Source organism: Orbicella faveolata, unplaced genomic scaffold, assembly GCF_042242905.1.
Source record: "Orbicella faveolata isolate gen_17 unplaced genomic scaffold, um_ofav_v1 contig_26, whole genome shotgun sequence".
NCBI classification, from domain to species: Eukaryota; Metazoa; Cnidaria; class Anthozoa; order Scleractinia; family Merulinidae; genus Orbicella; species Orbicella faveolata.
Genome location: NW_028301554.1, coordinates 11,509,704 through 11,523,678, shown reverse-complemented (window position 1 = coordinate 11,523,678; position 13,975 = coordinate 11,509,704). Strand labels below are relative to the sequence as shown.

The window sequence follows — 13,975 nt, the reverse complement described above, 5'->3', positions numbered from 1 at the left end:
AATAGTTTTCTAACAAATTATCTGAAATGACCACCAATCTGTTACCTTTGTAATGTACAGCTTGATTACATGCATGGATAATTTGTTGCAAAACTATTGTTAACCTCCATGATTTTTATGCAATAAATTTGTGGAACATTTTGTTGGGTGGCCCTGGTAGGAGTAGGTGCACTGTAAATTGTAATAAACAAAACCAGAAATATTGTGCTTCAACGACAGAGTTATTTGACTTTTTTGTGTGACCTTGTTAATTATCTTCAAAACCTATTCAAGCATATAGCAGCTGACTGAAGCAGACCTCTCCATTTTGTAAGCAATATATTCACGGCTTCTTCGTAGTTCTCCTTTGATTCATAGCTGTCAGTTAACGTACAGCTGATGTTTGGTAAGGGACTTGAAGTGATGTCAACTGTCACTATTCTACTATTCAAGGAATGAAGACATGATGTAAAGACATTATATAACATATTTTATTAGTTCAATAATTGAGGATTGATCGTGCTTTGCTATGTTATAAAGCATGTAAAGAAGTGACAAATGCAGAAAAGTGTGTGCTAAAGCATGTTTTTTTAATGTGGTTGGCATCAGTATCCAGCAATTTTCGGTGATTCTACTTTGGTGGATCAATACTAAACCAAGCATTAGACTAGTGAACAAGTTAAATGGTCAATTTGTTGAACTTGCAAGTTGCCTTGGCAATAGTATAACCTGTTAAAAAGTTCTTAAAACCCCAAAATGAGTTTCACTATATATGAACCACTTTGGTGACCCCAATGTTTTATTAGCAGAGCCCCATACCTTAGGAAATTTGGTAACCCATCGATCTGAAAAATTTTGGTTGTCATGTGACTGTCCATCTGTCCGTCCACATGTCTGTATGCCAATACCTTGAAAACTAAGGGAGTAGCACTATTACCATAACTACATCTTTATTTTGGGCATCCACACTATTGTTAATTGACAGCTGTCTCAACAAGCTATCTGCTGACCAGTATCACGTGACTATATCACGGGCTCAGGTTTAGAGCTCATCAAGGTTGTGTGTTTTTTTTTAAAGTTGACCGCTGACCAGTTACTGGTTCACCAGTTGGATCGCAGGCTCAAGTCACGTTATTTCTCTGAGGGAGAAGGAAGGAGTACTCGCAAAGGCAAAATTTCGGCACAAATTAACCCCTGGCGCATTGTTGACTTTTCTTCTGACATATTCCTTGTACAGTTGTCTCTTTGGAAAGTCCCTGATATATGAGGGTCCCCTATACCTCTTCTGAAAACAGTTTCACGCAAAAGTAATAGGCCTTTTCACGCATCACGAAAATTTCGAAAAACAGCTTCATGTTCACGGAGAAAAGTAAGCAATCATGTTTCACGCGAAAATGCAAAGGCTAAATCATGTTTCACGTAAAAATGCAAATTCTATTCACGTTTCACAAAACATACAAATACAATCATTACAAAAATGTATCTGGCAATACTGAAATGTACCACAGTAGATATAGCTGCACATGGCCATATTTTGATAATTTCAGACTCTCTCGTCGTCAGCATGTCTAGATCTTTTGTGGATTGGGTATTATGCATGTACAGTGGAACCCCGTTAATATGGACACCAAGGGGACATGCCAAAGTGTCCGTATTATCGGGGTGTCCGTATTGAGCTGTATTTAAGCGGGCTTTCAGATAAAAAGTCACGGACACATGTTTTATCGATACCAAGACTAAGGCAGACATTTGTTACGGCAACAAAACATTGTTTTGATTGTAATGTAACTGTAAAATTAAACTATGGAAACCTTATGGTCATTTATCATACTCTCGGACTAAAATTAATTTTATAGTACTGTAGCACTTGAATAGTACTGTAGCACTTGAATAAGTCCGTGGCTTTACTTTATACAAGGAATTAAGCAGGCATTTTAACAGCATTAAAACATTGTTTAGTTTCTTTTATAACTGTAACAAGTTTAAAGTATGGAAACCTTACGCTCATCTACTCATACTCCTCCTGGTACTCTCGGACTAAATTAAAATTAAAGTACTTTACTGTTCTTGAAACTCGACGCGAAAAAGTCTGTGACCTTACTTTGCACTGACACTTTTAGTTTGTGACTCAACCAGGTGGACTGAATATTAGACAAAATCTTTGAAAGGTTATTCGCCATTTCCATTAGGTTTTCACTGCAGATATTCAGTCACATCCTCCAACTTCCCATAGCTTCTCTCAGTGACTTGACTTACAGACTTTCTCCAATTAGCTTATAATCGCTGGCATGACAATGACAATAGACAGTGTGCAATATTTTAATTATTTTTAGGCTTTGTCAATCGATTCCACAGAATTTCAGGAATTGTAGGTTTAGCCTGTACTGTACACTTTTACATCATAAAAGACCATAAAGAAAAATTGACAAATACAAATATAAAAACCAACAGGACTGGACAAAAACCTGAAATGTAGGATTTGTTTTCATACACTTCATCGCAACTACAACTGGGATCGAGTGTTGAACATATTCGAGATTTTTGGGAAAAATAGCACTGTTTACATGCACTTTGATGAATTACTACATCCAAAGATGTCTAAATAATTTTTGTACTTACAGCATCTTACAGAGGTTACAGAAACACTATCTATAAAGGTTGACAATGCAGACTGCAGCTAGGTCATGCACAAGGTCACCAAGCAATAAAGATGACAATATGAATGAAATATGCAAATGCTACCTTCGTGAAGACAAAAGAAAGAATCCAAAAGACATACTAACACTTTGTTGACATATTTTGGTTATGACATCGAAGCAATGGTTGAGCAGACATCAGTTAATGCTGGATAGAGTGTGGATACTGACAGATTAACTCACCTTTTCTGCAGAACCGTCCATTTTCTGCCTTTTCTCGATCGAAATGGCGTGATACCCCGCGTGTGTGACACAGCATGACAGACTAGATTCTAGGCCCTCCTGGTTCACTGTTGCTGTGGTTAGTTCTCAGTCCTCCATCCTCACGCACGTCGAGAGATGTCGAGAGAGGCAGGCCGTCACACTTTTTACATCCAGTTTGGTATAGTTTACGAGCTTTTATGACGCTAAAATCTCCAAAAATGTGAAAAATTATTCCCACAAAAGTCGATGGTTCACAAATCACGCGAAAGTAAGTGCATTTTTCACGGATCATGAAAAAAATTGAAAACCAGTTTCCCGAGGATGGAAAAACATAGATTCACGAATCACAGAAAAAAAAATCCTCATTAACGCTTCACGCAAAGAAAAAACGCCCATTCATACGTCACGAAAAAAAGTATAGGGGACCCTCATATATTGCGTACATAATTTCTACAATCTTGGTTAGGCTTGTGGGGTATAGTTTGTTAAACTTTAACTGGAAAAAATAGCAAAACAGCACGCTGAACAATTACATGGTCACAATTGATCATTTTTTGAGTTTCTGATCCACGAGGAAATAATTCTCTTTTTCCTTTATCATCAGTTATTGCAATCAGGAGCTCTGCTTTTAGGCTTGGGTAAATCTATATATTATGGAATTATAAAAATCATGTCAAGATTGAACATTTTACTGAGCCGAAATACTATTTTATTGATACTAGTACAATGTAACATCAATTGAAAATTAGTGACCAATTGATTCAGGAAAGAAAAAGTTCCAGAAAAAAATTGGAAACCATTGTGAGCTACTTCAAACTAATGAGAGTGCTTGTTTTATTGGTACTTTATTATAAAATGGAATAATTTAATGTGATACCTAGTATCCTTGGCAAAGTGGTTATATATTTCTTTTTTATTCTTGTTGTTATGAATAAAGGTATTGCTCAGTTGCTGTACACCAGGACCTCGAGGAAGTTTTTGGCATGTAGGCTGCATCCTGAAATGGAAAATAAGATTTTGTTCTTAACATCCAAGGTACAGTAGGGTGCATGTTAGACGTCAATGTACCTGTTTAACAATTATGACAAATAAAGTGCAATGAACTAAATTTTTCTGACTAAAAAAAAATTGCATGGATGCAGCAGACCCAGTATTGCCCATTAAGCACTGTATGCTGCGATCTCTTGGCAGCCATTTTTGTGATGTTGAACATTCTGAGGATTCTTTTGGTTGCCGCCAGAATAGAACTTGAAAACAATAGATGCTGCACTCCCATGAGAACCCAAACAAACAACTGAGAGGTGCTCTAAGGATAATGGCCAATACTGGGCCTTTAAAGTAAGGCTTTAAAGGGTAAGGCTTTAACGTGCCTATGAAGTAAAAAATAATTGCTGGTCATTTGAAAGGCTTTTCAAAGTAAAGAAGATTGGCGTTTTCCTTTTTGGAATATCTTTTTTCTTTTTAGAGATATTCATGTTTTTGTATTATGCAAATGAGGAAAGTGATGACGTCATAAATTGTTCCACTTAAGGTTACTGTAGACCTTTTAGTCCGTGAGCCAGTAGGGCTGGTTGGTATCATCCGGGGTGAATAAGGTTCATGATGGTTTTCTAGTAGATTACACCATAAATTGTGGAGAAAAGCATGATAGCAATGATTCTATGGCTAGTGGATAACAGTGGTTTTTAAAGTATGGGTCAGGCATGGGAACGAGGCTGAAGCTTGTTTTGTCTTTAGTAGCTTTAGTTGTCCACCAAAATGAACAAAACACATGCACAACAGTACCATTGTTTCACACATACATTTTTTAATTGAAGGGGTGAGTGCAAAACCATGCTAAGTGACAATTTGGGTGAAAAAAAAATTTTCGTGAAAGGGCTTGAATTTTTGCATGTGGTCTTCAATGTTATAGAAAAACGTGGTCCTGTATTTTTCCCGCTGGTTTTTGCTTCATTTATGAGGATGCCGCTTGGAAAACCGAGTGGTTTTTTTTGCATACACAATATCTCAAAAAGGAAGCGAAGCTTAGCGGAAACACTATGGGACATTGCTAAACATACCTAAACAAAACTGCATGCAAAATTTGGAGCGTTTTTGACAAAGTTCACTTTTGATTAAAATACCTAATGCCCTTTTCTCGCCGAGGCCTTCAAGTAAACGAAGCCGGGCCTTTGTTATGATAAACAGAGCTGATCCTTCGCTATAGTAGCCAAACCAAGCCTTTGTTATAAGTCAAAGTCTCACCTCGGTTTATCATAACAAACGCTCGGCCCGCCGCGACTGCAAGGACTTTGATTTCACTTAGAAAGCAGCAAAATGTCAATTACACGCAACGTATAAGCTCAAAAATGTCGATTTTAGGTCAAAAAAGGTTTAAATGTTGATTTCACGTTAACGCGTGACGGCAAGGAGGTTGATTTCACTTAGAAACCAGCAAAATGTCAATTTCACGCAACGTATAAGCTCGATGTTGATTTCAGGTGTAAATAGGTTAAAATGTTGATTTCACGTTAATGCTTGATGGCAAGGATGTTAATTTCACTTAGAAAACAGCAAAATGGTAATTTCACGCAACGCATAAGCTCAATGATGTTGATTTCAAGTCTAAATAAGTTAAAATGTTGATTTGACATTAATGCGTGACGGCAAGGATGTTGGTTTCACTTAGAAAACAGCAAAATGGCAGGAGCCCATGATGGACTCCTGAAAATGGTAATTTCACGCGACGTATAAGCTCAAAAATGTTGATTTCAGGTCAAAAAAGGTGTAAATAAAAGTAAAATAAAACAAATAAACATTTCAATGAGCACTTTTCCAAATACGGCAACGTCTTAAATGGCTAAAAATCACGAGATGAATACATAGTTTTCGACAAATGCGATCATAGCTTTATGTCATGCACAGCCATAACTTCCGATTTCAAAATGTGCCGGTACCTCTTATTCCTGATGAGGATAACAACTTTGGTGGCTGTTTAGTTTTGGATTTAAGAATTTGATGACTTCACGTGAAAAAGCTCTATAAATAGGGCTGACAGATTAACAGATTAACCCTTCTGAGCAACGTACGGGTCTCGATACATCTGCTTGTCCGCTGATCCCAGAAGCTCAAAACACTACAAATCATGCCGATTTGACATAAAATCAACGCAACCTGGATCACAGATCTATGTTACAATCGATTGCTACTTGTTGGCCATTATTATGTTTAAACAATCTAGTTACCAGTTCGAGAAACGTCCGCAGAACGTGATCGCAATGCATGCCGGGAAGGGTCTTTACACCTTGTGCGCGGGAAAACATGACGGTCGATACAAGACAAATTTTATAGGTCTAAAACCAGTTCTCGCTTTCCAAACTTTGACGCTAGCAACGCTTGGCAATTGGGCCACGACTCACCAGAGGGTATTTTCCTTGGGCAAGAACTGCTCTTGGACTTTGCTGCCTGGCTCGATCTGACGTCGAATGCCAATAACACGATTACGGTATATCAGTTGCCTTCGAAGTTTCAGAACACATTTTGATTCTTTAAAACGTGCTGATGACTAACGGGTTTGTCGAGACTTTATGATGCCTCTCAACCACCAGGCAGGCATACAAGGTACTTTAAAACAATGCTTAAGATATTAGTTGACAGAGCTCTAATGCGCACATCTCTTTTTTGTTCAATGTATTTCGTTTGATGCTTGATTGATTCACGTGTTGTGTTCATGTCACAATAACCGATGTAAACAATCTGTTCCCAGATTTCCGCTCTATATATGCTGTGAGATTTGATTTTGACTTCATACACTATAAACAGTCTGCCTGTTTGCTGTTCAACAAATAAACTCCTAAAGACATGGCTAGGAAAAGCCAGGTATTTTTGCATACATTATAACTTGAAAACAAAGCAAAAACCAGTGACAAAAATACAGGGCTGCCTTTTTCTATTACATTGAAGACCACATGCAAAATTTCAAGTTCTTTCAATTTTCAAGTTTTTTGGGCATGGAAACGGGGCTGAAGTTGGTTTGACATATATATGTGTGTTCATTAGCTTTAGTTGTCCATCAAAATCTGCAAAACACTTACGCAGCAGTATGATTGCTTTACAAATATCATTTTTATATTTTTATGTAGTTTATCCCGTTGTCTACATCACTGGACACGTGACCAGGGCCTTTAAAATGGCACTATTACATGACAGACAATTGTAAGACTGCACTACGAGTCACTCCAATCCACTTTAATTCAACCTGCTCTTTTTAATGTTTCTGACGTTCTTCCTGATGTTCTTTAATGTTGGTATAGCTAGGAATATCATTAAAGTGAATTAGTCACGTGACTTTAATTTCTATATTTACCAGTTGGCATACATAGACAGCATACATAGAAAGCACTTCTTAAGCGTTTATTTTAATATTCCTCATCACTGCCCACTCCATTGTCATCATCAGCACTCTCGATCTCTTGAACAGAACCTTGGTTCTCACATTTAGGAAGCCTGCACATATCAGTGCAGCTTAGGCCATTTGTGACACAGACACATTTAGGGGCGACGCACTTTTTATTGGCGTTACACTAATAGCTAATAGCTCAAGTATGGCCTGTGGCGTCCATCCAGCCAACAACTAACTTGGCAACACCAAGAAATAAAATGCAAACAGCGGCAACAAACATAACACATGAACTACGCATGGTCTGGAACAACAATCTAAAATTTTCTTGACGTTTCGCATGCTACAGCACGCGTCTTCAGAAGTGGCGGTTACAACACCATCTTCATGCTCGATCTTCCATCCCTGTCCAACAGGAGTCGGAACTTGTGGGTCTTTCTCTAAACACTATTTCCATACGATAATGTGATAATTTGCCCTCTTTGCGTGCTTCACAAGACAATCTCCGTAAGGAGGAAGCTGGTGGCTTTCTATCTCCCCTCTTCTTGAACAAAATAGCTGGTACCTCAGCTCATTAACTTTTGTGGTGACCGTGTTATTAGAGTAAACATGTAAGTTCCTCTAATTTATCTGTTAATTCAGGAGGTAGGTCTCACTCTTTTCCCAGCTCTGTTAACACTTCTCGGATCGTTGTGTTCTTCTTTAATATCTTCAATGCTTATGCCTTTCCCTTTCCTGCAAATGCACTCACAGTATCACACCCAGTGAATGCATGTATTCTGAGAACACCTCTGCACACTTCTGGACCAAGTGAGGCAGCAACTTTTGTAATGTCAATAACCTTTTGTCCGTCTACGAGTCCCAGATTTCATGAACAGAGAAACGCCTATGTCATCGCTAAATGCCAAGGACATGATAAACACATCAGTGTCCTCCGAACAGACAAGAACAGAGTTGAAGCCCTCATTAGCTGCATGGGAAGTGTGGAGCATTAGGCATCCATCTGCCTCTTCCTATTGAGACCTTCAGTGTTGGAACTTCCTCACTACCTTCTGTGGTGATTCTGTAGCATGTATCACCAGCATTGGCATACAACAGTTTCTCCTCCAACTTCTGTCTGCATGCTTCCTTTCTCCACTCATTAACGATGAAGGTGATAAGACTCGTCTTATTGCTCACTCTTGTCAGGAAATTCCTTCCTCTGCCTAACTGTGTTGTACTGATGTTAACAAGCTGGTGTCCTGACTCTTCACCTCGCAGTTGCCGTTCACTCTTCTCAATGGATAGCTCCTTGTAGGTGTCAAATACGACGTCTATTCTGTTACACCACACCCCTTCTTTCATTGCCATAGACAGGACAGTCATAGCAACATCACCAAAGGTCAGTTAATCTCTCTTTAGCCTTTGCACCAGAGACATGCCATCAATAACTGCGGCAGAATTTACAGGAACTTCCTCAGAGAACTTTACATTTCTCTGTAACAGTGATGCCAGGGAGGCCTTGTTGGTCTTTCTCAGAAGGCCATCTGGAGTTGAAAAGGCCCAGGGAAGTGGTCCAAGAGGGTGTGAAAGGATGGTATCCATCTGCAAGCTTTGTTCTTGTGCAATAACTATGATTCTTCCAAACAAGGACCTGTCTACTTTCAAAGTAATCGATTGGTCTTTGGTTAGCACCTGTTTCTTCTTGTTCATGTCGCTGAATGTCATGGAATTTCCTGATTTGAGGAGTCTTCTCCATCCTCTCTTCTTTAAACTTTGCATAACATCTATCACCAACCACGTGTGCTGTTTTCAGGTCTATAGCAATCTCTCTGGGGGCTCTCTTTGCAGTTGAAATGTTAATCAGTTCTTGGCTCTCAGAAAAAGGATTAACCCAGCCTTGGATGAGGTCAACTATGGACAAAACCGCCAGCTCATCTTTCTTTATTCTTGATGACTGAAGCTCTGTATGCTGCATTTCCAAGTTGGATCCTTGTACCATGCTTCTTAGCTGCCCAAGAAATGCACTTCAGTATATATTCTGCTGTGAGGTAGTAGCGCTGAACAGTTGCATGTTTTAAGCTAAAGCTTGTGGTTCTACCAGGATTCTGGGTATTCTTGTTCACAGTGACCTCAGTTGTCTGGTCAACTGGAATCCTCCCAAAGGGATTGCTGCTGGCTAACTGAACGGAAGAAGTGCCTTCCTTGAATGCCTTCTGTACTTCAGGATTTTTGTTACTGAGATTTGTCATCTGAGCAAAGTAAGGAGTCAGGTATCGTGAATAGTTCACCTTGTCATGCGCGAAACACCAAGGGATCATCATTTGTATGGAATGGAGATGTAAATCCCAGCCACCTTCACGAGATACCCGCAACAGGCCAAGAACTATTCCCTCTACCATATCCACATATGACATCCAGAATGCTGAAAGTTCACTGTTATTTTGACGAAGATGATTCAGGAACTCTCTCACATAGTCATCACTTAAGGCAGTACTGGGCATTGAAGCAGCTGGTCTAAGCGCTCTTCCTTCAAATTATTAGCCAGTGTATCCACCTGCTCAAGAAAAGATGCTACTGTGATGCGATGATTGGGATCGCTGCTCTCAAGGCTTCTCATGAACTCAGCCTATCCTAACCTCATCATTGCTTCATACAGGTACTTGTGTGCCCGCAGGCCACGGTTGTAATGCTTTCCATCAATGACACCACTTATGGAGCCCTCAGCAACTATCTGTGATTCAATGAAGATGTCCTTCAAACGGCTATCTCCAAATCGTTTCCCCAGGATAGCCAATGCAACGCAAATCATGTGAAATGTTCCAATTCGCAAAACAATGTTGGAAAACTGGTCTTGCTTCCTTGCAATTTCCGCTGCTTTTGCATGAAGTGTTTGATCCACAACAATGACAATTGTGACCTGATTTGGGAAAACATACACTAACGGATATCCGTTTAACGGCCTGAAAAAACGGTAAACAAACGGATAGAAAACGGCCATCAAAAGCGTTTAAACGGTTGCTCAAACCGTTAAAACGGTTTGAACAACCGTTTAAACGGATGAGCAAAATAATTAAACGATTTCCTCAAATCATAAAACAGTTTCCTAAACCGTTTGAACGGATGCGTAAAAACGTCAACAAAACGTTTAAACGGACAGAGACATAATTAAACAGTTGGTCGCTTCAATCAAACGTTTTCTTGAAATGGTACAAATGAACAACATTCAAACGTAAAATAATTTCTACACTAAGTGTGTATTAATGTCGTGGACATGACAAGATTATTTTGCTCCGTTCATTGCAAATCGCCACATGAAAATTGTCTTACCGCGCCGTCTGCTTTATCCTTACAGTTAGCGAGTCCAAGTCAAGATTAGAAGAAATTGATTTCGAGTCAACAGAACAAATGCCATTAAAATATACCTTCCTTCTTTATTTTTGATCGCCTGAGAAATTATGTAATCACATCGCCAGTCCAGCTGAGCCAGTACAGTGATCGAACAAATGGCTGGTTCGAAGGCAAAACTTCGCTTCAATAAAGGATACATCGCTTATAAAAAAGTGGTTTAGATTCCCTCAATGTTTCCGTTTGGTCTGTGTCCAAAGAGAATAAGCCTGTGGAGACCGCGAAGAAGGCGAAGACGGCAATAATTTTCACGTCGCCATGTAACACGCCATATTAGCTGCTGTGTCCATGATCAGCGGTTTCCGTTAATAGTGTGTGCGATGATTGGTCGTTGGTTGCCACGGAAATAAAACAAAATATTCCACCAGAGAGAGCTAGAGGTTATACGTTTTTTCCCGGCAATATTTTATACTCATCTCTTTTAAAACTTTTAACTCCCATACACATCCTTATTATGTTAGTATAGGTTCCCTTTAGTTTTACATGGACACTTAAATCGAGCCTAATACCGACCAGACTAAAAATAAACCCAATTTTCGTACGTTGTTAACAATACAAGCGTAATTTGACCTGATTGAATTGATCGTTTGTCTGTCCGAAACCTTTTCTAAAGAAACTTTTTAGAAACGAACACTTCTACTAAGAGCACGCTTATGTGCGGGCTTCCACATGCATTCTATTTTAAGACTAGGCGCGCGCGCTTCGCTACATTATGAAGTCAACAAAGCGGTGAAATCGGTGCGAACAAAAGTAGTTGAAAGTTTACAAGAGAGCACAATATTAATTTTTTTGTAAACTTTCGTTCGTACCGATTTCACCGCTTTGTTGAATTCATTCATTTGTTCATTCATTGACTTCAAGCGGAGACTTGTTCAAATAAACAATTGAATTTATTTTACAACTAAATCAATGTTACATGTTTTGTCCTATCTTAAATTTACAAAAAAAAATTCACATCTGAAATTTCGACCCTTATCCTAGTTAGCCTAATTACAGTTAAAAAAGTCGAGCTGATGCATATGTAATAGATCGACACTTGTTAATCTTGCCTTTTATACCCTGCCAGATTTTTTCTTTTTCCTCATTTGAGGTAACAGGAAACTGTGTAAATATTAAAGTTTTCAAGGAGTTCAGTCTGCCGCTATCCAGGGACCCTTTCTTATGTGACCCGTCTGTGTTGCTGTTTGCAAGCTCTGCTTTTGTAAACAAGATTGGAACCAGCTTCAGTGCGCACCTGTAGAGATTCTTTTCTCAGCGCAGTGCCTCCTGGACTCCATGTACCTTTCTAGGTGTTACACAGTTCCGGATGAGTTCCTCGCCAACTCTGCCTGGACTGCTGGGGAGAGGAAGCTGCACTGCTGGACTGCTGAGCGGGGGAAGCTGTATGGCTGGACTGCTGGGCGGGGGAAGCTGTACTGCTGGACTGCTCGAAGGTAACTGTACTGCTGGATTGCTGGGAGGCAGCTTCACTGCTGGAGAACGGGAACAAGACTCATCTACATACAGGGTCTCCCTCAACGTGCTGGTGTCGATGGTGGAAAGGTCACTGGTGTCGATGGGCCCTGGTTGCATCGGGTTGCTAGGAAAGTGGATCTGTTGCGCGTAGTCGAACGAATAGTGAACTGTACCGTTCATTGAGCACGGTTCATGACATTCGCTTAATCGGATAGGCGGCTCCACAGTTTCAGAAGTGTTTTTCGCTTCCTCGCAAACCTCGTTGTATAACTCTCTCTCACTTTTAACAGTGTCGAGATGTTCTTGTTGAGCACGGACACATTCTGATTTCTCTCCGTCCGGAAGATTCGCCGATCTTACAAGTTTCGAAGTGTTTTGCTGGCAAGTCACGCACAAGTCAGTCATTGGTTTTGCTACAACCACATTAGGGTGAAATTGTTCCCATAGATCTTTAAACTTAGAATAGCTTACCGCCTGCTTCTCTGAGGCTGTACACGCCGCAACAAAATCGCGCCACACGCTCATCTTCGTTTCGCTTGCAGACAACAGTTTTATGTCGTTGCTCTTATAACCAGGAATCCTCCCAGGAAGCGAGATCGCGTTCTCCTCAACATAGTTTGTAAGGAATAATTTAACATCTTCAACCACAGTTGTAGGGAGTGTGTTGCTTGGTAATCTTTTGCAGTTTCCATGCGTTCTTGGTGAAATGCCATAGTTTTCATGATGTTCCTTTAGTCGGCGAAATCTTGAGCAACTTAATCCATACAGATGAAGAAACATTTCCTTGCAGATGGTTAATGATTGAAACAGGAAATTACAGCGAGGACTTCGATTTCGTTTATCGCCAATGTGATCGATTCTGGTGAACGCTTGAATGTTGGCCAGAATAACCAAGTCTAATTCTGCGCTTGATAATTCAAGGCAGTTGTTCAAGTTTGACATAACACTTTCTTCAGAAAAATAGCCAGAGCAAGGACCACAGTTAGGTCCTCTTGAGCACCCGCATCCTTCTTGCAAAAATCGCTTGACCCTGTTAATCACTTCTTCTTCATTTTCATTTTGCTCGATGTAAGATTCCTCCATGTTTAACTGATAGTGTTTTCAAGAATTATGACTTTGCACTTGGAACACAAGATATGAGAGAGAGCTGTTACCGCAGCAACGCGTCATCGATGATCAAATCACGGCTTCTAATTGGTCACTAACCAAACAGAAGTTCGCGCGCGTGCCAGCAGATGATCGCAACAAAATTGCGTTATGTCAACAATCAGAGTTTATTCTGCTTTTTAAAGAGTTTCAACACTAAACAAGAGATTGCGGGGAGCTTTTAGAAATGAGATCTTTACTCAATACATCAAGGTAAGCTAAAATAGCTGTGAGGTATTCAATTCAGTGAAGCGAATCACAGTGATTACAAATTCTTGTTGTGCTACAAGTCACGCTGGATGGAATATTCAAATGAGAGCTGATAGTATTGTCTGCGAGCAATAACCATGTGTTTCTGTTGATGCTCAGAACAATGATAAACAAAACTGGAAGCTTTTTTCCTAGAAGCGATTTTCTAGGAAAAAGTGAAATTACAGTATGCAAATTTGAAGTGTGTTTTGCTTGCCGAATTGATTGATAAAATAAATAAACCAGGAATAAAGTGACTGCGATAAGATAGGCATAGAAAGCGAAACCTTCAACTTTGAAAAAGATTCACTCTTTGTTTTAGTCTTACAATTATCTGAAAGGTACATAAAAGACAGCAAAGTAATAATATTAAGTAAACAACAAACGAAATGTTCGAAGTGAAACAAAGTGTTCGAACGATCCAGCGTAATAAATATTATAACTTCTGCCGCTGTTTGTTGACATTGTTTCGTGGCATTTG

At 39.6% G+C, this 13,975-nt stretch overlaps 1 protein-coding gene and 2 pseudogenes across 4 annotated transcripts in view; 1 reads left to right on the top strand and 2 right to left on the bottom strand.

The window, feature by feature from the left end:
- LOC110048177 (integrator complex subunit 3-like) overlaps positions 1-13,975 on the top strand; it is a 317,013-nt gene that overhangs the window by 117,078 nt on the left and 185,960 nt on the right. For all 4 annotated transcript variants that reach the window (XM_089296027.1, XM_089296026.1, XM_089296025.1 and 1 more), the window contains one exon: positions 3,817-3,914. In XM_089296027.1, coding sequence (XP_089152153.1) covers positions 3,817-3,914 — 98 coding nt within the window. The remainder of the gene's footprint in view (positions 1-3,816; positions 3,915-13,975) is intronic.
- Positions 7,277-8,171, bottom strand: LOC149108165 (uncharacterized; annotated as a pseudogene).
- On the bottom strand, positions 11,513-13,401 carry LOC149108164 (uncharacterized; annotated as a pseudogene).